We start from the raw sequence: 22,106 nt of genomic DNA, 5'->3' as shown, positions 1-22,106 counted from the left end.
TGCTGTCCTGCAGACCAAGTGGAAAAGTGAGATGGGAGAGACATTGTTCACTGTCTAACAACTCAGATGGTGAGGCGGAACAAGAACTGGTGAAATCATTCAAGTCAGACATGATGCCATCCACAAATAGAATGGCCTCCAGAGACTCTTCAGAATCACACTCTCCAACAGAAGATGAGAACTTCTCCATCACCTCAGTCTTATACAAGACTAGAACCTGGCTGGCAATCGCTTTTGTGGTGTCAAGGAGGACTTGGTCTTGCAAATACTTTTGAGAGCCAAGAGAGGTTTTGGGGTCTCACTTTGTCCTTTTTGTTCATTCATAGATGAGGGGGTTATTAAAAGTGGTTTACAAAAAATGGAGTCTGATGTGTCAGCCTCACCATTACTGGAATGACCGACGTCCAGGCACAAAGTTGGAACCATTGTGAAAGAATCTTTGGTGCTCTCCACAAATGTACTTGCGAGATCCCCTTTTCTGGACAGGTAAGAAGCCTCTTCAGCGTATTTTTCATGTCGTAGTAACAACCAACAGTGTAAGACCAGATCTTACTTTGATGGTTTTCAAGAAGGATCTGCTCACCCTGTGCAGGGGAGCAGGATGCCCTGATAGACTGGGTAAGATTGTCCATGTCTGAAACAAAGGTACTTACCAACTCAGAAGCCTCAGGGTCAATCATAAGGTCTCTGATCTCACCTATCCTAGGAGTTGGACTAGATGATGTAGTGCCAGAACAACATGATGTACAACCCCTGAATCTTTTAACGATCTCCCGGATCGATTCAATGGCCTTGGTCTGAAACTCCTCAGTGAGTAGTCTGTCCATACTTTGTGTTGACAGACGAAGACTAGATTTGGCACCTTTGATATTTAGGTTGCTCTCTCCTTGTTTTAGCATCTCCTCGGGACTTTACAAGCTTCAAGCATCTTCATGTGGTCAGCAACAACACAAAGCAGTTCCCTCTTGTCGGGTTCATTTTCCTCCTTATTGCTGAAGTTCAAAACAGTGCCACTGAGGGCTGTCATGACCTGTCCTGTTAAATGTGTCATATCCACCTCAACACCATCCTCTATGAGAACAACACTCTGCTCAACACTCTTCCCATTAATGTACATCTGAAGTATGTTGGAAATGCCAGACACCATCTCCTCAACCACCTTGGTGCTGGAGACACCACCACTGGCAAAAATGACAGGGGACATTCGCCCAGAGATGGGAGTTTGGATGGCCACAGAGATTATGGAATTGACCTTCTTTGACACTTCTCCAACAATAACCCGGGATAGACTTTGAGTGTCTACCTGGCCCTCTCTTTGGATACAGAGGACATTGTTCAGTGACTTTTTGAAGGAATCCTGGACACCAGTGAGGAGACTGTCCTCAGTGATCCCAAAAAAGTCACTGAGTGGCTCAGATGAAATAGACTCACCATCTCCCTGAGTATTTGGCAACACTGTCTGAGACCTTTGAGAATACAAAGCAAACAATACAACATTCCATAATCAATAGTAGACACGGTAGTCACATCAATGCATAATTCAGTAATCAATTAAATTGGTCATTAAGAGTAAACTGTTACACAGATAACAAAACATATTTTCACAAAATGAGTTATGAATAGTTAGGTGAAACCGGTTTCTTTAGGAATGACTGAACATACCCATTACGAGAGGAGCTTGATTTGGCCGTGCAAGACCTTGAGGATTTGCTGCTGCCTCTCTTGCGAACCTTCAGGTTTGTGCTAGAGGATCTCTCTGATTCTGTCAGAGACTTGCCGGATACTGGAGACACATGGCTGTATATCCGTACAAAACGGAAAATTGCAGGGATGATGACCTCCAGGATGGCCTCAGATACAAACCGCACAATCTGCAGGCACATCTCTGCAAGCAATGCCCTCATCACCTGTAGGACCGAAACAGTGTAGGTAGATTACTCATAACCGGGCTCTGAAACCAAGCTCCTCAAAGAGATACCAACAATCTCACATATGTTCATGAGAATCATGAAAGTGGCATACATTGGAAAGCATGAAAAGCAGTAGGCTACTAAAAAGCTCTTTGTATATAACTGTTTGTGATAATGTGGATGATACTGTAGATAGATAAAAGGCTTGTATCTAATTTTCTTGAAACATCTATTAATATATCTATGAATCATTTTCAAGGTTAAGGGACTTACAGGGTCCATCCTGCCAATGCTTAACTGCCTCCATTGCCTACAGGAGATAATTAGATGTTTTTAGCACCAAAAGGCACACCAACACACATACAATTTATAAAATCCTTCAGATGACATTGCATTCAAATACTACAATAGAAGTTTGGACATACTCCTCAGTAAGTTTTTCCAGAAACCGGATGATAATCGGGTTGAAAGCATCCGGATCGATTGGCGGGAGGTCAAGAGCCCTGGTCTGACAGGCCCTGGAGACACACTCACTTAGGATCTTTTCATTAGATTGTCCCTGGTGAGATGTCCCCTGAACTGCCATCCCAGAGAATTCCACAGATGTAGAGGGACCTGTGTGCAAAGCAGCATTCACCAAGGTAAAGAAGTCAGAAAACATGTATCCTTCTAAGGCAAGTATGTATTAGCCAATTTTGTGTACTTTGTGAAGTTAAGTACCCAAGAAAGGATTATGCACTCTGCTATTAGTCCTCTGCTCAATAGATGTCCATACTAAATCACATTTACATGCAAAAGGATTACATTCAGTGAAATTAGAGTTTAATTTATGACCTGCATCTGTATTAGTAATCTGCTCCACTTTGTTTCTCTTGGTCCTCTTGGTCTAAAAAAACAATACAGTCAATGATATACACGTAGATACTGTATGAAGCCATTCCAATACAGCCCTTTGAGTAGAGCAAGGGTAAGAATGATTATAGGGCTGTCCCTGACGAAATCAATTATTTATAGACCGAGAGACTTCCTGTTCTAATGTTAAAATGTATTTTTCCATATCAGACACACCCTATGTGTTTGAATACAATCACCTACATAGGCACTGAGCTTGTCTGATGCTTTAAGCCCACTGTTTGATTAAATAATTAAGACACACAAATGACTCAAGAAAGAGCCCGATGGTGACACTGTATTATTACAGCATAGCAAAGATTAAAAACAGCCGAATCTGTGAAATTGCTTAATTCAACATTTTGGCGGTTCATGAGGCTTGGTGCTCACAGAATCAGTAGGCTATTAAACAAATACTCAAACAGGCAACAGAAGCTATATCTGTCTTACTCCTGTATATATGTATACAGTACCAGTCAAAGGTTTGGACACACCTACTCATTCAAGGCTTTTGTTTTATTTTTACTATTTTCTACATTGTAAAATAGTAGTGAAGACATCAAAACTATGAAATAACACATATGGAATCATGTAGGTACCAAAAAGTGTGAAACAAATCTAAATATATTTTATATTTGAGATTCTTCAAAGTAGCCATCCTTTGCCTTGATGGCAGCTTTGCACACTCTTGGCATTCTCTCAACCAGCTTCACCTGGAATGCTTTTCCAACAGTCTTGATGAGTTCCCACATATGCTGAGAACTTATTGGCTGCTTTTCCTTCACTCTGCTGTCCAATTCATCCCAAAACATCTCAATTGGGTTGAGGTTGGGTGATTGTGGATGTCAGGTCATCTGATGCAGCCCTCCATCACTCTCCTTCTTGGTCAAATAGCCCTTACACAGCCTGGAGATGTGTTGGGTAATTGTCCTGTTGAAAAACAAATGATAGTCCCACTAAACGCAAACCTGATGGGATGGCGTAACACTGCAGAATACTATGGTAGCCATGTTGGTTAAGTGTGCCTTGAATTCTAAATAAATCACAGACAGTGTCACCAACAAAGCACCCCCCACATTATCACACCTCCTCCATGCTTCATGGTGGGAACCACACATGCGGAGATCATCTGTACACCTACTCTCACAAAGACATTGTTGGAATTTGGACTTATCAGACCAAAGGACAGATTTCCACCAGTCTAATGTCCATTGCTCGTGTTTATTGGCCCAAGCAAGTCTCTTCTTCTTATTGGTGTCCTTTAGTAGTGCTTTCTTCGCAGCAATTTGACCATGAAGGCCTGATTCACGCAGTCTCCTCTGAATAGTTGATGTTGAGATGTGTCTGTGACTTGAATTCTGTGAAGCATTTATTTGGGCTGCAATGTGAGGTGCAGTTCACTCTGATGAACCTATCCTCTGCAGCCGAGTTAACTCTGGGTCTTCCTTTCCTGTGGCGGTCCTCATGAGAGCCAGTTTCATCATAGCGCTTGATGGTTTTTGCACTTGATGAAACGTTCAAAGTTCTTGAAATTTTCCGGATTGAATGACCTTCATGTCTTAAAGTAATGACGGACTGTTGTTTGTCTTTGCTTATTTGAGCTGTTCTTGCCATAATATGGACTTGGTCTTTTACCAAATAGGGCTATCTTCTGTATACCAACCCTACCTTGTCACAACACAACTGATTGGCTCAAATGCATTAAGAAGGAAAGAAATTCCTTTACTTAATTTTACTTACTTTACTTAATACTTAATTTTTAACAATCATTGAAAAGTGAAAGACTAAAGTTACATACATGGGATGCTTTAGTGAATTTCAGAATGTCTGGAATAGAAAAGGCAGAAATAAAACAATTCAATAAACATTCGCAGCCAGTCATCCAAAACATATCCCTATGCAGTTGTTATTCCTGTTAATTGAAATTCCTTTACTTAATTTTACTTACTTTACTTAATACTTAATTTTTAACAATCATTGAAAAGTGAAAGACTAAAGTTACATAAATGCATTCCAGGTGACTACCTCATGAAGCTGGTTGAGAGAATGCCAAGAGTGTGCAAAGCTGTGATTAAGGCAAAGGGTGACTACTTTGAAGAATCTCAAATATAAAATAGATTTTTTTTGAAACCTACATGATTCCATATGTGTTATTTCATAGTTTTGATGTCTTATTCTACAATTTAGAAAATAGTAAAAATAAAGAAAAAACCTTTTGACTGGAAATATATATATGGATGATTTACAAAGCCAGTAACATTTAACAATTAGGCTATTGATTATAGACCTAATTTAGTTGGGTTTTCCTATCTCCTCAATTTTCTTAGACAATTAGGCTAAGGCCAGGGCTGTTTCCCCATCTCTGCTGCTGCTGCTGCCTCTGCAGCATTGTTCTCAATCCCAATATAGTGGTTAACTTTGTTATTATGCACATAGCAACATAGGAAAGGGCGGCAATTCTACGGAGCACTGAAGATTATGTTTCAGAACCACGGACAGCGACCGTATCCAATGCAGGAGAAAGCGCATTTGTTATAAAATAATATTTGATTTATTAGTGTTGCACCATTATTTTAACATAATATAACCATATACAATTTCAGTATCACGTCTTAGCGTGATGGACTGTGCCATCCCTGTGGCCTCGGCAATAGATTAGTCAACTGAGACAGGTGCAAATCAGACAGGTGTCCATGTGCACCATGAAGAAAAAAACTTTTGCAGCTGCTCGACTTAAGAAATCCCAGTCAACCAACAGCCTATTGACCAAACTGTCGAACAAATGGGGTCAGCCCTAGATTTACTATTAGGAGATAAAAGGGTATTGCATGGGCAATTTACCTTCCTCAGAACAACATGCTGTAGGGGCAGGTTATAGATATGAAAGATATCACAAATATCCACATCTCTGCTCAATCTATTCCCTTACCTTGACTTTATTTCTCTTCACGGCATCCTGCTCCATCTGAGGCAGAGGATCCTTCTTCACCTCATCCTCTTCTTCATCATTCTGATTATCAACAAAATCTCTCTCAGCTGCATCAGTATCAGTGCTCTGTTCAACTGTGGACCTGTTGGCACTGGTCTTCCTCTTGGTCTAAAAAGACAATACAGTCAATGACATACTGTATGTTGCCGTTGGTATACAGGCCTTTGAGAAGAGCTACAGTAAACAATTGGTGATTGAATATTAAGAGATGGAAGTCTGTTGTAAGGACAATTTATCCTCCAACCTCACAACATGTGATATGGCGTATTGGACAGGTTTAAAGTGTGGACAGGTAAGTCCCCAGATTTCCCTTTCTCTCCTCAGTCTAGTCTCTCACCTTAACTTTTCTCCTTGTCACAGCCTTGAGCTCGATCTGAGGCAGGGGATCCTTCACTTCACTATCTTCTGGATAGTTTAAACCCAGGATATCATTCTTCATTTTCTGGACTTGACCTTCCAAACGTTGATGATCATGTGGATCATCTTCGTTTAAACTCTGGAAGAAATTAGACCATTCTTTAAATGCTCATGGATATGGACAATATACCACAGCTAAGAGCTGTTCTTACACATGACACAACGCACAGTCATTATAAACTGGTTACCAACTTAATTAGAAAAGTAAAAATAAATGTTTTGTCATACCCGTGGTATACGATCTGATATACCACAGCTTTCAGCCAATCAACATTCAAGGCTCAAAACACCCAGTTTATAATGGCCAATTATATACATTTTTTTACAGAACAGGTTTTCGCTATAAATACACATAGATCCTATTGCCTGATATCAAGATTCGTAATTAATATGTTATGGAGTCACCTATTATTATTATAGTTTAGGTAGAATTATGATAAATAGCCTACTGCTCTTATCTTTGCAAGGATCATATTTCAAATCAAATCAATTCATAGATCCCTTCGTATATCAGCTGATATCTCAAAGCGCTGTACAGAAACCCAGCCTAAAACCCCAAACAGCAAGCAATGCAGGTGTAGAAGCACGGTTTGATGTATAACAAGTCCCATAGGTTATTTTCATGCATATTTTTTTACAATATTAAAAATGATAATATTAGCGGCACATTAACGTTAGCCCACACCGCCAACCAGCTGCCACTACTTGCGGCACCCCTATCGGCATGGACTGTGTACCCTGTGGTTCCTGCCGCAACATAAAAAAGACGGTGCAGCGGTTCCTGCACCACTGCATGGGGCTTCTCTGTTAGCAATTCATAGGCTTACCTTATTATCCTCCATGGTTAAAGTCTATGGCTGGAGCCTATGTTCCCATCATGTAAAACTTTACCAAGTGATTACCAAAGAAATAAACTACCGCATTTTATACGGTAACTCAGCCAACGTCATAATGTGAATGCACTTTGACGTAATAAAACAACTTCAGGGAAGATCTGTCAATCAATGCAATCAGCGACGCAATACTGGATCCCCATACCACTAAAAAGACCACTCGAAACAATAAATACTGGTGTATTAGCTCCGTTTCCGTTTTTTGTACAATAATGTGATGAGACAACAAATAAATAAGTAATGACAGCAATGATGAGCAATAGATAACATTGTAAATAAGAATGTGTTCTTAACTGACTTGCCTCGTTAAATAAGGTAAAATCATTTTTTTAAATAACAAATCAAATGCAGTAATTTGAGAAGAACTCTTGAGGGCGACTACGAACCAGTTTTGAATAAACGAGGACAGAAGAATGCCATGTATTGTTGGGTCAGAGGCGAAGGGTCATAGTTGAAATGAGAAAAGATGGTGGCGCACGCAGAAATACACGTGGTTCACCGTGGTGGCAGCAAAATTAACTTCAGAGAGACAGTTATTACAAATGACATGAGCTAAACGTGAATTAACTGTATGTCACAAGTATGTCATGGGTGCAAACTGTAGCCCTGGCTAGCTACTGTGGCTAGCACGTTAACTCACGTGTTACTGTGAAGCTACAACACAAGTATTCTAATCTTGAGAAACGTAAACTTGGCTATTGTTGTCTGTGATCCTGTAGCTCAGTTGGTACAGCATGGCGCTTGCAACGCAAGAATTATGGGTTCGATTCCCGGAAGCACCCATGTGTATGGACATTGCTTTGTCCCACAACGAACTATTGTTGATACATACGACTCGTTGCAGATTATTATTATATTATTATTATTGTCCATTGTGCCAATGAAGCTGTTCTTATGCTACACCCTCGGGAGTGGTGTCAGGAAAATAACCTCACGCTCAACGTCAACAAAACAAAGGAGATGATCGTGGACTTCAGGAAACAGCAGAGGGAGCATCCTCCCTATCCACATCAACAGGACAGAAGTGGAAAGTTAAGTTCTTTGGCGTACACATCACGGACAATTTGAAATCCAATCAAATTTATTTATATAGCCCTTCGTACATCAGCTGATATCTCAAAGTGCTGTACAGAAACCCAGCCTAAAACCCCAAACAGCAAGCAATGCAGGTCTTGAAGCATGTTGGCGTGGAAAAACTCCCTAGAAAGGCCAAAACCTAGGAAGAAACCTAGACTAGACCAGGCTATGAGGGGTGGCCAGTCCTCTTCTGGCTGTGCCGGGTGGAGATTATAACAGAACATGGCCAAGATGTTCAAATGTTCATAAATGACCAGCATGGTCAAATAATAGGTCTGGGACAGGTAGCACGTCCGGTGAACAGGTCAGGATTCCATAGCCGCAGGCAGAACAGTTGAAAGTTGTGGCCCTCCAGGAAAAATACCAAACTCTCTGAATGTATATGCAGTGGTACATGTCAGTGCCATGAGTTACACTGAGTGTATAAAACATTAAGAACACCTGCTCTTTCCATGACATATGCTGACCAGGTGAATCCAGGTTAAAGATATAATCCCTTATGGATGTCACTAGTTAAATCCACTAAATCAGTGTAGATAAAGAGGAGGAGAAAGGTTTAAAAAATATATTGTAAAGCTTGAGACAATTGAGACATGGATTGTGTGTGTGTGCCATTCAGAGGGTGAATGGACAAGACAAAATATTTACGTGCCTTTCAACGGGGCATGGTAGTAGGTGCCAGGGGTACCAGTTTGTGTCAAGAACTGCAACGCTGCTGGGTTGTTTACGCTCAACAGTTTCCGTGTGTATCAAGAATGGTCCACCACTCAAAAGACATACAGCCAACTTGACACAAATGTGGGAGCCATTGGAGTCAACATGGGCCGGCATCCCTGTGAATGTTTTGTACTCTCAGTACATTAATAGTATTGGTACCGTGTTCTTGCCGTAACCTGTAAAGCTGGAGCAGCCTGCGAGGCTGGGGGTGTAGGTGATGCCGTTGTCTGAACACACAGGGTCCCACTTCCCAGCCTAAGCAGGAGCAGTCTCTGTTACATTCTGACAACAGGCTGCCATCGTACACCAGGGGACCCGGGGGACAGAGAAAATGGCTGGTAATAATGATGTTTAAATAATTGTTGCTGAACTATCATTGACACAGGCACAGTGACAAAACAGCCAGGAATCCTGGCTCAGTAACAACCATACTGTATATTCCCACAAGAGGGAGCCCCGGCACAAGCCCATGTGTGTTTTGTTCAAACTCTCCCTCATATTCCACTGATCAAAACTTTTGTTTTTATCAACCCACCAACCAACCAATCAGATGTCATATTTACCCGTTATAGGACAGGGTCAGACCAGCCACCTGAACGTTGTCACACTTAGTGCCAGACTGCAGAGGGAGGAGGAGGTAGGCCATGAAGGAGATGACGAAAGACATCTGGGATCCAGACACAACGCCAAGCTTATACCTCTTCATCAGTAGACCTCCCAGGAATATCCCCACTGCACCCACAGGCAGGTTCAACTCACCTGGAAAAGTTATACTCACACATCTTTAGTGCTACCAGTGTGCTGGAGTTTCATTTCCACTCATGTTCAACAACCCTACAGGGGATGGGAGAGAACAAAAAAAGTGTATTTAATGCCATTCAACATCAGTACTGACAGGATGGAACATTTCAGTTGGAGCATGTCCAGGTTTCTATGGATTCGTTGAGACAGGCAGCCCAATTCAGTCATTTTTTTTGAGTATTTGGTATTTTGACCAATCAGATATTCCCCGAAAAAGAGCTGATACGAAAATATCTAATGTGATTGGTCAAAAGACCAATTAGTGGAAAAAATATCATAATTGGGCTGCATGTCTAATCGCATCCCTTGTCTCTCTGTCTCTGACCCAAACTTCAGTCCTTGAATCGATTACAGAGGGCTGAAAAGGATTACGATCAAGAATTGTTACCCCCTACCCGATGTCCGCCGCCTCGGAGTTGGCACTAAGAATCCAATTCTTCACCAAACTGGACCTCCGCAACGCTTAAAATCTGGAGAGAATCAGGGAGATGAGGAAAATGTCCTTTAACACCCCTAGTGGTCAATGAGTATTTAGCCATGACCTTTGGAATATTGAACTCACCAGCAGTCTTTCAGGCATTGATCAATGATACTCTTAGGGATATGTTGAACCGGTTCGTCTTTGTTCACCTCGACGACATCCCGATCTTCTCCAAAACCCCCTCCGGAACATTTACGGCCCTGTCCCACCTCACTCAAGCAGGTTTTTGCAGGAATCCCGAGGCTGACAGGGCATTCATAGAGCTCAAGGGACGTTTCACCTCCGAACCCATCCTCGTTCATCATGATCCTACTCGTCCCTTTGTGGTAAAAAATCAAATCAAATTTTATTTGTCACATACACATGGATAGCAGATGTTAATGTGAGTGTAGCGAAATGCTTGTGCTTCTAGTTCCGACAATGCAGCAATAACCAACAAGTAATCTAACTAACAATTCCTAAACTACTGTCTTATACACAGTGTAAGGGGATAAAGAATATGTACATAAGGATATGTGAATGAGTGATGGTACAGAGCAGCATAGGCAAGATACAGTAGATGGTATCGAGTACAGTATATACATATGAGATGAGTATGTAAACAAAGTGGCATAGTTAAAGTGGCTAGTGATACATGTATTACATAAGGATGCAGTCGATGATATAGAGTACAGTATATACGTATGCATATGAGATGAATAATGTAGGGTAAGTAACATTATATAAGGTAGCATTGTTTAAAGTGGCAATTCCCATTATTAAAGTGGCTGGAGTTGAGTTAGTGTCAGTGTGTTGGCAGCAGCCACTCAATGTTAGTGGTGGCTGTTTAACAGTCTGATGGCCTTGAGATAGAAGCTACTTTTCAGTCTCTCGGTCCCAGCTTTGATGCACCTGTACTGACCTCGCCTTCTGGATGATAGCGGGGTGAACAGGCAGTGGCTCGGGTGGTTGATGTCCTTGATGATCTTTATGGCCTTCCTGTAACATCGGGTGGTGTAGGTGTCCTGGAGGGCAGGTAGTTTGCCCCCGGTGATGCGTTGTGCAGACCTCACTACCCTCTGGAGAACCTTTGGTAGAGGTGGAAGCCCCGGACACCGGAGCTGGTGTGGTCCTTTCACAGTGGAACAAGGAGGACAAGAAACTGCACCCATGCTCCTTTCACTCCAAGCAGGTCTCGCCAGCGGAAGGCAACTACGATGTATACAACTGGGAGCTTTTGGCAGTTAAGTGGGCCCTTGAGCAGTGGAGACACTGGTTGGAACCACTGCTTCATCTTCTGGTCTCTTCTCTGCACCTGGGTCCAACCTTACCACTTCAGTTATAGCATCTCTTAATCCCTTCTCTTAACATGTATGGCCCCAAAACATAATCAAGCAGCTGACCAATTACGCAAGACTTTAGTTCAAAGTTAACTGAGATTAATCAAAAACTGGATACATTTCTTTATTTCTAAAGTGAAACTATCCTCCGCATTGGAGTATCTCTACAAGTACAAGTTTAATTTCAGTTGTTTTACCGTCCCATGAAGAAGTGTGGCAGGCCTGTGAGGAAGGATCCTACAGCCATGAGGAAACAGCCCATAGCAATGAGCCTGGGCCGGTGCAGCTTCGCCCCCAAATGGCTGACCACAGCCAGGAACAGCAGGTTACCTGCAAGAAACCACAACACTACAGTAGTCAGGAATCGCAAATTATAAACACAGTTTTTTTTAAACTAAAAATGGCGTATCAGTTTGGATACCAGGCTGCAACAACACAGCATCAAATAAAACAATGTTAGAGGTTGACAGTAGAGTCATGGACAAACGTCAGTCAATCAATTAATAGGAACAACTATAAAACTGGACAGTATTGAGAGCAGACTCTGATTGAACCACAAGAAAAATCGATCATACTGTAGTCTGTATCTGGTTTTTACTACATGAATTCTCAAGCAACACAATGTTATTGTTGATACCCATCTCAAAGCTGCCGTCTATGAGTCCGATGAGAGAGCTGGACAGGTCAAAGTGTTTCTCTGAGTGATGGCACTCTTCATGTAGGTCCCTGACAGAGATTTGGTGAAGGAGGAGAACGACAGGGCCACGATGAACTGCTGACAAACACAAGAGAGAGAACATTAGTGTGTGTTTGTCCGTGTGTATGTGCATGCGTGGATGCGTGTGCAGACAGAGGAGATGTGTAGCTGAGGTGGCCTGCAATAGTAAAAAGAACGGACACAAGTTTAGGCTGCAAAGTTCTGGCGCTTTCTTTATTCTGAAGAATGTTTTTTTTCTCTTGTTCAATTGTCTATTTTCTTGTTAGTACTTTGAAAATATTCACATCAAACAAGTGCACACTTTAAATTACACAACATGAATGCACCTAAAGCAGAATTCAAAAATGTTCCACAAATAACCCTGTCTTAGTGTATGGTTTCACATGAAAACCACAATGTATTTCACATTCATACAATAGAAACACCTATATATGAAACCATAAATAACTGAATGTTTCTCTATATACCTCTACCTCTATAGAAAAGTGACAATAATTACATTCAGCTTTAAGATAGTGGCACCTCCAGAAAATCGTCTCTCTCTCACTGTATGCACTAAAAGTCCACCAGACTGAGCGTGCTCGGCCACTTTACCAGCTAGTGAGCACAATTTTACACAAAACAACCAATCTAAAACCAACTCAGAAATCCCTAACAACTGGATTCTTGACAAAAAAAATCTCCTAGACAAAATCCAGTACAAGTAAGCTACTCAGTAAACATAGTCTCTGTGACTCGTAAATGTTTTTTTTTACCTCAGCTAGCATCAAGCTAACATAAACTCTCACTCAATGTAAATCACGTTCTTCTCTCACTCAGTGCGACACAAAGCCAAAACAAAACCTTTCCTAACGTGATAATATCTGGACAAAGTTGTTTAATAGCATGTTATTACATATTGTGTATATATTTGAACGTTTGAAGTTCTGTTACATACCTGTAATAGTAAAAAGAACAGACACAGTTTACCTCTGTAAAGTTCTGGTCCTTATACTGCAGAATGGTGAGCGCTTGGCCAGAACTTGCTGTTTCTCCTGCTACAACAGTGCAACAGCGCCATCTATTGGCCCGATGGACTGCTAACGCTAAACTATGTGGAAAATACCATTCAGATTCATTGGGACAAATACATAAACAAATGGGGGGGGGATAAATAATAAATGTGTGTCTGTTTTTAGTGACTTTGTTTTCAACCCATTACACATGCACAATCAGACATGTGCATTTAAAACATTAGTAAGATCCTTGAGTGTGGAATTGCAGGGCGTTTAGGCAAAAACCACATTAATTTCACATGTGAACACGGGAAGTGTTCCAAAAACATGTTTTCATGTAATCTTATGTGAAGATAATGTGATAACATGTAAAGCAACATGTGATGACATTAAACTACACATGTGAAAATGTGATCACGTTGTGTTCCAAAACATGTTTTCACATAAAATGTCAATTGAAATTATGTGGTTTTTCTGTAAGGGCAGGAATATAAGATGCATTTTGATGTTATGTTTGATGTTACATGATCTTGAAAATACAATGTTCTTTGAGGTTCTTCCATGTTCCTTTCCATGTATTTTCCATTTTACTTTCCCTCAGTCCTTTTCACTTTCCTTGGCAAAACAAGCTCTGTCCCCGTCAATACTTATTCAGCTTCTGATGGATTTTAAACCATTCAACAAACAGTTTTATAATGAAGAGTATACCCAACTAAACATACTTTATTCTTTACACACACACATTGAAGGGCAAAGATCTCAAATTTGGACTCATCAGACCAAAGGACAGATTTCCACCATCTAATGGTCCATTGCTCGTGTTTCTTGGCCCAAGCAAGTCTCTTCTTATTATTGGTGTCCGTCCTTTAGTAGTGGTTTCAATGGAACAATTTGACCATGAAGGCCTGATTCACGCAGTCTCCTATGAACAGTGCATGTTGACATGTGTGTGTTTCTTGAACTCTGTGAAGCATTTATTTGGGCTCCAATCTGAGGTGCAGTTACTTCTACTGAACTAATCCTCTGTAGCAAAGGTAACTGGGTCTTCCTCATGAGAGCCAGTTTCATCGTAGTGCTTCATGGTTTTTGCGACTTCACAAGAAGAAACTTTCAAAGTTCTTGAATATTTCCGTTTTGACTGACATTCTTGTCTTAAGTAACAATGGACTTATTTCTCTTTGCTTATTTGAGATGTTCTTGGCATAATATGGACTTGGTCTTTTACCAAATAGGGCTATCTTCTGTACACCATGCCTACCTTGTCACAAAACAACCTATTGGTTGTTTCCAGGTATTCCAGGTGACTACCTCATGAAAAGGTTTGAGAAAATGCCAAGAGTGTGCAAAGTAGTCAAGGAAAAGGATGGCTACTTCGAAGATTCTCAAATATAAAATATATTTGGATTTGTTTAACACTTTTTGCTTACTACATGATTACAATTGTGCTATTTCATAGTTTTGATGTATTCACTATTATTCTAAAATGTAAAAAAAAAAAAAAGAAAAACCCTTAAATGAGTAGGTGTGTCCAGACTTTTGACAGGTACTGTAAATATTGTGATATTGCAAATATGGTACAATCCAGGGGTGCAAAGCTTTTGGAGACTTACCCAGAAAGACTCACAGCTTTAATCGCTGCCAAAGGTGATTCTAACATGTATTGTGAATACTTATGTAAATTAGATATTTCTGTGTTTCATTTTCAATACATTTGAGAAAAAATGAAAAACATGATTTCACTTTGTCATTATGGGTTATTGTCTGCAGCTGGGTGAGATGATAAAAAAAATATATATAATTTTATCCATTTGGAATTCAGGCTGTAAGAAAACAAAATGAGGAAAAAGTTAAGGGGTATGAACACTTTCTGAAGGCACTGTATATCTGCAAGAAAGTGATAAATGAGCGACTCAAGGGGGTCATTTATACATTGCCTTGTTTAAAAAAATAGCTATCATGCTGTAATCGGCATAGTTTCTCAGACCAAATCTTAATTCTGGTATAAACAAAGCAATCTGATCATACTCCAGTAAAATACACGCTACAGGGAATGCAAAAAAAATGTGCTTCTGCAAAGCACATATACATTGTCCAATCAACATCCACACATTGATTTATTTCTTCGGGTCTTTATTCAAACACAAACACACTTGGAATAAAATGCTCTTTCAGTGTCTTGTTGCAGGTTGTGCAATGTTCAAAAGTGTGAGAGATTAGCATCAATGTGTGTGGGGTCAAGTTTGGACGGTCGTACATATGCAAATAGCCGAGATTGTATATTTCAGGACCATGGACAGCAGCGATATCGGCATAGCGATATCTGTCTTTCAGCACCACATGACAGTAGACAGCGGCCATCTCATGTGAAGTTGGCACTGGGGAAATTCCATGTAATGAGAAACGAGGTTGAGGAGGCAAAAAGACTGAAGGAGAAGACACCCACAGGAACTCTATGCAAAACTGTTCTGCCACATTCATTTCAAATGTTACATCTTTCAATTTGTAAATAATAGGGAATACATCTGCAAATAATTGAAACAGACTTATCAAACTACACTGAACAGCTTTAGTGTGTCTGTACAATATTTATTTTATTTAACCTTTATTTAACCTCTTTTTCAAGAGCGTCCTGGCCAAGATAGGCAGCACCAAGTCATTACAAAAATTACAGACAAACAACATCAAAAACAACAAGTAATCTAGTAAAAAACCATAGAATTCACAAGAGTATAACAAAATCAAAAACAGCAAATTAAAAACATTGACAAGTCAGGGAGTCAATCTCAAGATCATTCATCAGTGATTTAAAAATACCAATCGGGACAAGTTCTTCCAGTTTAAAAGTATTTTGTAAGCCGTTCCAAGACGATGGCGCAGAGCACATAAAAGCCCTTTTACCAAATTCAGTTTGGACATTTGGAACAGTTAGCAGGGTAAAGTCCAGCGAATGAAGAGAGTACCCACCACATTTCTGAACAATAAAAATGCCCAAATAAAAAGATTGTAAACCCGAAACGGCTATGTAAATAAAAGTATACCAGTGACTGAGCCTACGAGTGACTAGAGAGAAGGCCAGCCAACCCTGGTATACAAAGTGCAGTGGTGCGTAAGGGTTTTGCAGTTTAAAATAAATCTCACAGTGCCATGGTAAAGGGTGTCAATTGATCTCAAACACTGAGCGGAAGCATTCATATATAAAATATCCCCATAGTCTAGTAAAGGCATAAATGTAGCTGGTACTAGCCTCCTTCTGGCTTCAAAAGAAAAACAGACCTTATTCCTAAAATAAAATCCCAATTTCAGCTTCAATTCTTTTGTAAGTTGTTGAATATGCAATTTAAAAGAGAAGCCGTCATCAATTAAAATTCCAAGATATTTATATGAGGTTACAACCTCAATCTCCTTGCCCTGACAGGTAGTAATAGGTGAAAGGTCTATTTCTTGCATTAGAAAACACCATTAGTTAAGTTTTGTCAGTATTGAGGATAAGCTTCAATTGACACAAGGTATGTTGAACAGTATAAAAAGCAGTTGGCAAGTTCTGGGAAGCTTTTGTAAGAGACGAGGCACAACAGTAAATAACAGTATCATCAGCTTAAAAATTAAGTTGTGCATTGTGGACATTATTTTCTAAATAATGTATATATATAGTGAATAAGAGAGGACCAAGTACAGATCCTTGGGGCACACCATTAAAGACAGACATTTTAACATACATAAGCCCATCAAATTGAGTGTACTGAGTTCTATCAGACAGATAGTTAGCAAACCATGCAACTGCATGCTCTGAAAGACCTACACTCAACAATCTCTGGCTTAGTATAGCATGATCAACTGTATCAAACACCTTAGAGAGATCAATAAAAAGTGAGACACAGTGCTGTTTTTTTGTCAAGGGCTTCAGCGATATCATTTAAAACTTTTATGGCTGCTGTAATTGAGTTAGTAAATAAAAACTATTTTAGCTGTTCACTCACAAGGGTTTCAAGTATTTTCACCAGGGGTGACAGCTTTGAGATTGGCCTATAATTATTTAAAAGAGTTGGATCTCTCCCTTTTAAAAGTGGTAGGACAAATGCTGATTTCCAGATCTTTGGAATTTCACTACATTCCAGGGTTAGATTGAACAGATATGTAAGTGGTTCAGCTATGAAATCAGCTGCCAGATTTAAAAAGCAGGGATCCAAAAGATCAGGACCTGCAGGCTTTCTCTGATCTAAAGATTTCTGGGCTTTATGTACCACCTGCACTGAGAATGGCAAAAAGCTAAAAGTTTGACCAGCTCTCACTGGTTCATCCACACAGGGTTGTACAGAGACAGAGAACACTGAATCAAACAGCCTACCAGATGATACAAAGTGCTCATTGAAACAATTCAGTTTTGTCATATACAGCAACAGAGTCCTTCAAAACACATGACGGTAATTCATTAACATTACTGTTACCAGACATCGACTTAATAGCCTTCCAAAACTTTCTAGGGTCTGTAACGATTGTCGTCGGGAGAAGTAGAAGAGGACCAAGGTTCAGCGTGGTAAGTATTCATAATACTTTTAATAAATACGAATACTTGAACAAAAAACAACAACAAGACAAACGAACAGTTCTGCAAGGTGCAATAAACACAAAACAGAAAACAACAAACCACAACCCATAGTGGGAAAACAGGCTGCCTAAGTATGGTTCTCAATCAGAGACAACGATTGACAGCTGCCTCTGATTGGGAACCATACCAGGCCAAACACATAGAAATCTAACACACAGAACAAAACATAGAATGCCCTCCCCAACTCACGCTCTGACCAAACTAAAATAGAGACATAAAAAAACGAACTAAGGTCAGGACGTGACAGGGTCATTCAGGTTATCAGTGGTAACAGACATAAAATATTCAGATTTGGCCTTCCTGAGAAGAAAAGAACACTTGTTTCGTAACTGCCTAAAAATAAGCCAAACAGTATCAGAACATTATTTCCTTGCTTTAGCCCAGGCGAGATTACGGTTGTGAATAATACAAAACAGCTCAGAAGAAAACCATGGATTAACCCACCCTTTAACCCTGAACCTGCGGAATGGGGCATGTTTGTTTACTATTTGGAAAAAACTATCGTGAAAGAATTTCCAGGCAGTTTTCACATCAGGGATAAACTCAATCTGCTCCAGTCAAAATAAAACAAATCATGAAAGAAAGCCTGCTCATTAAAACACTTCAAATTTCTCTTAAGAATAAAACGTGGGTTTGTTCTAGGAACCTTAGTATTTCTAACAGCAACAACAGCACAATGGTCACTTAAATCATTACAAAAAACACCAACCGCAGAATAATTATGTGGAACATTTGTAAATATCAAATAAATCAAGGTAGATTGATCTGGGCATTTAAGATTTGGGCGAGTTAATCAACTGGGTAAGATTCATAGAATTACAAAACATTTTTAAATCATCAGACATAGGCTTTAACCAACACCAGTTGAGATCACCAATCAAGATCATTTCACTGAAAAGAAGTTTAGACATAAGGTGTGTCAAAGAAGAAAATGCATCACCAAGAACACAGGGGGGGGGGGTCTATAACAGTTATAGAGAGACCTTTTGAAACCTCAATATTCAAAGCAAGAAATTCCAACTGTTTACATATAGCTTCAGACTTTGCCACACTTACAGGGAATTTAGTTTTTACAAATATAGCCACACCCCCACCTTTCTTAACCCGATCAGTGCGATAAACATTGTAACCACAAAAATAGACTTGCTGAGCCAGGTTTCAGAAAACACAATTACATCAGCATCAGTTGATTTAGCCCAAATCCTAACCCCTTCAATGTTTGACTGCGTACATTTAAATGAAAAATACCAAAACCAGATCTTGATTTAAAATCAGAGAGGGTTTGGAGACATTGCATATCAGGGCCAGGGTTAGGTTGCACGTTACCTGATATCAACAAAAGAAGAATAACTAGGCACCTCGGTTTAATAACCTTGCACGGCTTCTCTTTTTTAAGAGACCTACTGCAAGCGAATTCTACAAGTGAGTTTCCCGACAATACAAAACAGTCAATTAAAACCATTAGACCTTGGTAGTGACACAAATTCGTACTGTTCACATCATGCCACAAATACATCGGCACTTGGACGAGTGGACCGAGTGAAAAAGAGCGAGTTCCTGCAGACAAAATGTCTAATGAACGCGAGAGGACATTGTCAGATGTCCTCACCCAGCGGCAATGTTCGTTTTCTCCAGAGTTCAGTAAAGTCAGTGCACAAAGCAACACCACGAAAATGGTAATTTTCTCTGACAAATGTAAAAAATAGAGACCAAAGAACGGAAGGGGAGAGAAGGACAGCTGTATGTATGAGTCTGAATGTGAGTATTTGCGCGTGAGAAGATTGGGTGTTGAGGTCGTAGGTACAACTGTAAGCAATTCCGTTCTCAAATGTCTGTTTAATGTGAGAAACAAAATGAAAAACACCTGTTAGACCATTACAATGCAGACTGTCTTGCATTTTTACTATTACCAACAAGACAACGAAGTGATACGTGCCATGGAGACTTTTAACGGATACTTTCCAACACCAAAAGTTCCCACGCTGAGAGATATTGTTTACGACACTATTATGCATACAATCCAAGTCATACGTTTATTGTCATTCATACTCTTATTTTTAACCGAATATCTTTGCAAAAGTGTTCATTGTGTCAATTCAGAGCTCAGAAATATTGGAATAATGTGTTTAAGGGGACTGACATTCAAGACGCACAACAGGAGAACACAACAACCACATTTTCAATTGACAATCATTGCTTTAAATGGATGTGGTCGATAGATTTGTATAGGCATATATAAACAATGTATTTAACTTGTAAACCAAGGTTGGATTAGTAGGTCTAACCAACATGCACCTGGATAATCGCGTTATGAATCGGGACGGGCTCCCACGTCCTCAAAAACACATTATGACATAATAAAGAGTTTAATGTTTCACGAAATAAAGACATAGAAGCTTACCCATTTATACAGGTTCTACACATTCCATTTCTCCATGGCAATAGAATGTAAACATTCTATTTTGCGCCAAACAACTCAATTCTAAGTGCAGCATATTGGACGACTCCACAGTCATTGATCATTCGCGACTTTAAGTCATTCCTGTTATCTCTAGAGCATCCCGTATATCTATAGTGCTGCATTTCTTCCCCATCTTACCATGGATAGGGTCTGGTGTATTCCGGAGTTCACTTATGGTCCCACAAAGGTAAACTTAGGAGAAATAAATTTTAGCATACTGTAAATGCCGGTGCATAATGTGCATAACAAAGCATCATTATTTTCATTATCTTCAAAGGAATTCTGTAGAAGCAGCCTTTATTTTCAGACTCTGCAGGCCTGCTGGGAGGAAACATATTACAATAAACAGGTAAGATTCATCCCACAAAAACATAAACAACAGAAAGAGAGTTGTATTTCAAGACAGTTTAGAGAAGGTGATCATAAGAGTTCTTAATATCACTTGCAAATTGTGAGGCATGAGCAGTTGTGAAATGTTGCGTGAGGCCCTTCTGAAAGCACATGATATGGTATTTCGTGGCACGGTCTCACACCTTACCTCATCTTGCAGAAGAAGCTCATGGTCCACTATCTGCTGCTCCAGAGTCAAGGCCAGGTCCCGCCCCATGTCACCACGGAGCACATGAGCAACTGGCTGGTGTCTCAGGGCAAAAAATCCCTTAGGGAGAGGTGAGTACCACGTCAGCACTCACCTTCACTGCCATTCCCTGCCACCAGCAGCACTCCAGGAGGTGTGGGTAAAATAAACAACAGAAAAATCAGAAGCCAGGACACTTGAATGACTCTGTGTTTTACTTGAAGGGTGTGGAAGGAAACCCTGGAGGAAGGAAACAACCTCGCTCGGCTGGTAAGAGAATGAGAGTTAGAGACATACTACAAGTTAGTGAGCTCTTTACTGGCCTTTCAACAACGAGTTAGCACAGCAGAATAGATCTGTTGTGAAATTACACTAATGGGACTTCCTGTTTCATTCTGCAGGCCTGGGAAGTAAACACTTGCCTAAAAATGATGAACATAGAGCATGAGGCTTTCTGCAAGCTCCGCCGCTCCATGCACCCCACCTCGCCAGCTGACATGTGAGTTCCATGTACTGCCCTGCATATGACTTGATCCATTTATCTACACATCTGGAACTATGCAGAAACAGACTAAGACAGTGTTCTCTGTGAGCACATTGCACATCGTTTAGCTTTGTCTTCTCCTTTTTGTTGATTTCAGCGATCCTAAGGTCCACAGCATCGTGGAAAGAGCTTTGAGGAGCATTCTGGGCGAGCAGTCCAATGAGCCCCATAGCAACCTGCTCAGCCCATCTCAGGTGGTGGTGGAGGTGGTGCCCAGGCTCCTCCTGGCCCTGTGGCTTCAGCCAGAGGAAGGCCATTCAGAGCACCCAATCCTAATAAGCGGGATGGCCGTGGGCATGGTGGCGGCCGTAGTGGAGAAGCTCTCCTGCATGTTAAAGGACCCTTACCCTCACATCCCTTTCTCCCGGGCTGCTGCTTTTGACTCTGTGCAGTCGATCCTCGGGAGAATAAATCAGTCCTTCTCCACCGATGACCTGCAGAGCCCTTTTTATATGAGCTCTGTCTGTGCCTTTGTGGCGGACGAGGTGCAGAGCTGCTTCCAGCCCCCTGCAGCCACCCTACCAGTTCCCCCTGTCCTCGCGGTGGCCGTTTCCACCACACTACCAGCTGACATCCAAGCAGGTGAGTAGCAATGATAGAGAGCACTCTGACAGACACCTGCTCTGATGACATCTTGGTGCCTTGTAGTAGTAGAGCTCATCAGGATTGTTGTTGTCACCCATAACACAGACCCGGCTTCTTCCCACCTG

General features: G+C 40.7%; 2 protein-coding genes and 3 long non-coding RNA genes across 6 annotated transcripts in view; 1 reads left to right on the top strand and 4 right to left on the bottom strand.

Annotated features, from left to right (window-relative positions):
- The window catches only part of LOC135553204 (uncharacterized), a gene marked incomplete at its 3' end in the record, with an annotated part of 39,038 nt that extends 31,731 nt beyond the window's left edge, over nucleotides 1–7,307 (bottom strand). The window contains exons 1-3 of the mRNA XM_064985378.1: nucleotides 7,035–7,307; nucleotides 6,128–6,286; nucleotides 5,731–5,898 (exon numbers count right to left, since the gene is read on the bottom strand). Coding sequence (XP_064841450.1) covers nucleotides 5,731–5,898; nucleotides 6,128–6,286; nucleotides 7,035–7,049 — 342 coding nt within the window. The remainder of the gene's footprint in view (nucleotides 1–5,730; nucleotides 5,899–6,127; nucleotides 6,287–7,034) is intronic.
- On the bottom strand, nucleotides 893–2,803 carry LOC135506299 (uncharacterized). The gene is made up of 5 exons (XM_064925822.1): nucleotides 2,745–2,803; nucleotides 2,336–2,525; nucleotides 2,184–2,220; nucleotides 1,663–1,907; nucleotides 893–1,466 (listed from the first exon to the last, which is right to left on the bottom strand). Exons 2-5 carry the CDS (start codon nucleotides 2,494–2,496, stop codon nucleotides 893–895), a joined length of 1,017 nt encoding a protein of 338 aa, XP_064781894.1. The 5' UTR covers nucleotides 2,497–2,525; nucleotides 2,745–2,803.
- Nucleotides 7,308–8,923: 1,616 nt separating the features above from the next.
- On the bottom strand, nucleotides 8,924–10,472 carry LOC135506330 (uncharacterized). Of its 2 annotated transcripts, XR_010450422.1 has the most exons (4): nucleotides 10,258–10,472; nucleotides 10,091–10,165; nucleotides 9,458–9,728; nucleotides 8,924–9,187 (listed from the first exon to the last, which is right to left on the bottom strand). It is a non-coding gene; the product is annotated as an uncharacterized LOC135506330 (long non-coding RNA). The 2 variants fall into 2 exon arrangements; XR_010450416.1 differs by having other exon boundaries at nucleotides 8,924–9,728.
- Nucleotides 10,473–11,119: 647 nt separating this feature from the next.
- On the bottom strand, nucleotides 11,120–13,202 carry LOC135506346 (uncharacterized). Its single transcript, XR_010450433.1, has 3 exons — nucleotides 13,151–13,202; nucleotides 12,133–12,267; nucleotides 11,120–11,825 (listed from the first exon to the last, which is right to left on the bottom strand). It is a non-coding gene; the product is annotated as an uncharacterized LOC135506346 (long non-coding RNA).
- Nucleotides 13,203–21,079: 7,877 nt separating this feature from the next.
- Nucleotides 21,080–21,526, top strand: LOC135554258 (uncharacterized). Its single transcript, XR_010457668.1, has 3 exons — nucleotides 21,080–21,122; nucleotides 21,254–21,351; nucleotides 21,494–21,526. It is a non-coding gene; the product is annotated as an uncharacterized LOC135554258 (long non-coding RNA).
- Nucleotides 21,527–22,106: the final 580 nt, after the last annotated feature.

Source organism: Oncorhynchus masou, chromosome 2 (genome assembly GCF_036934945.1).
Source record: "Oncorhynchus masou masou isolate Uvic2021 chromosome 2, UVic_Omas_1.1, whole genome shotgun sequence".
Taxonomy (NCBI): Eukaryota; Metazoa; Chordata; class Actinopteri; order Salmoniformes; family Salmonidae; genus Oncorhynchus; species Oncorhynchus masou.
This window is presented reverse-complemented; position numbering and strand designations above follow the sequence as displayed.

Coding starts and splice junctions, on each gene's coding strand:
- LOC135506299 (XM_064925822.1), bottom strand. CDS start 2,496: ATGGCAGTTCAGGGGACATCTCACCAGGGACAATCTAATGAAAAGATC. Junction 1,908..2,183: donor GCATTGGCAGGATGGACCCT/GTAAGTCCCTTA, acceptor TCGGTCCTACAG/GTGATGAGGGCATTGCTTGC. Junction 1,467..1,662: donor TCAAGCTCCTCTCGTAATGG/GTATGTTCAGTC, acceptor GTATTCTCAAAG/GTCTCAGACAGTGTTGCCAA.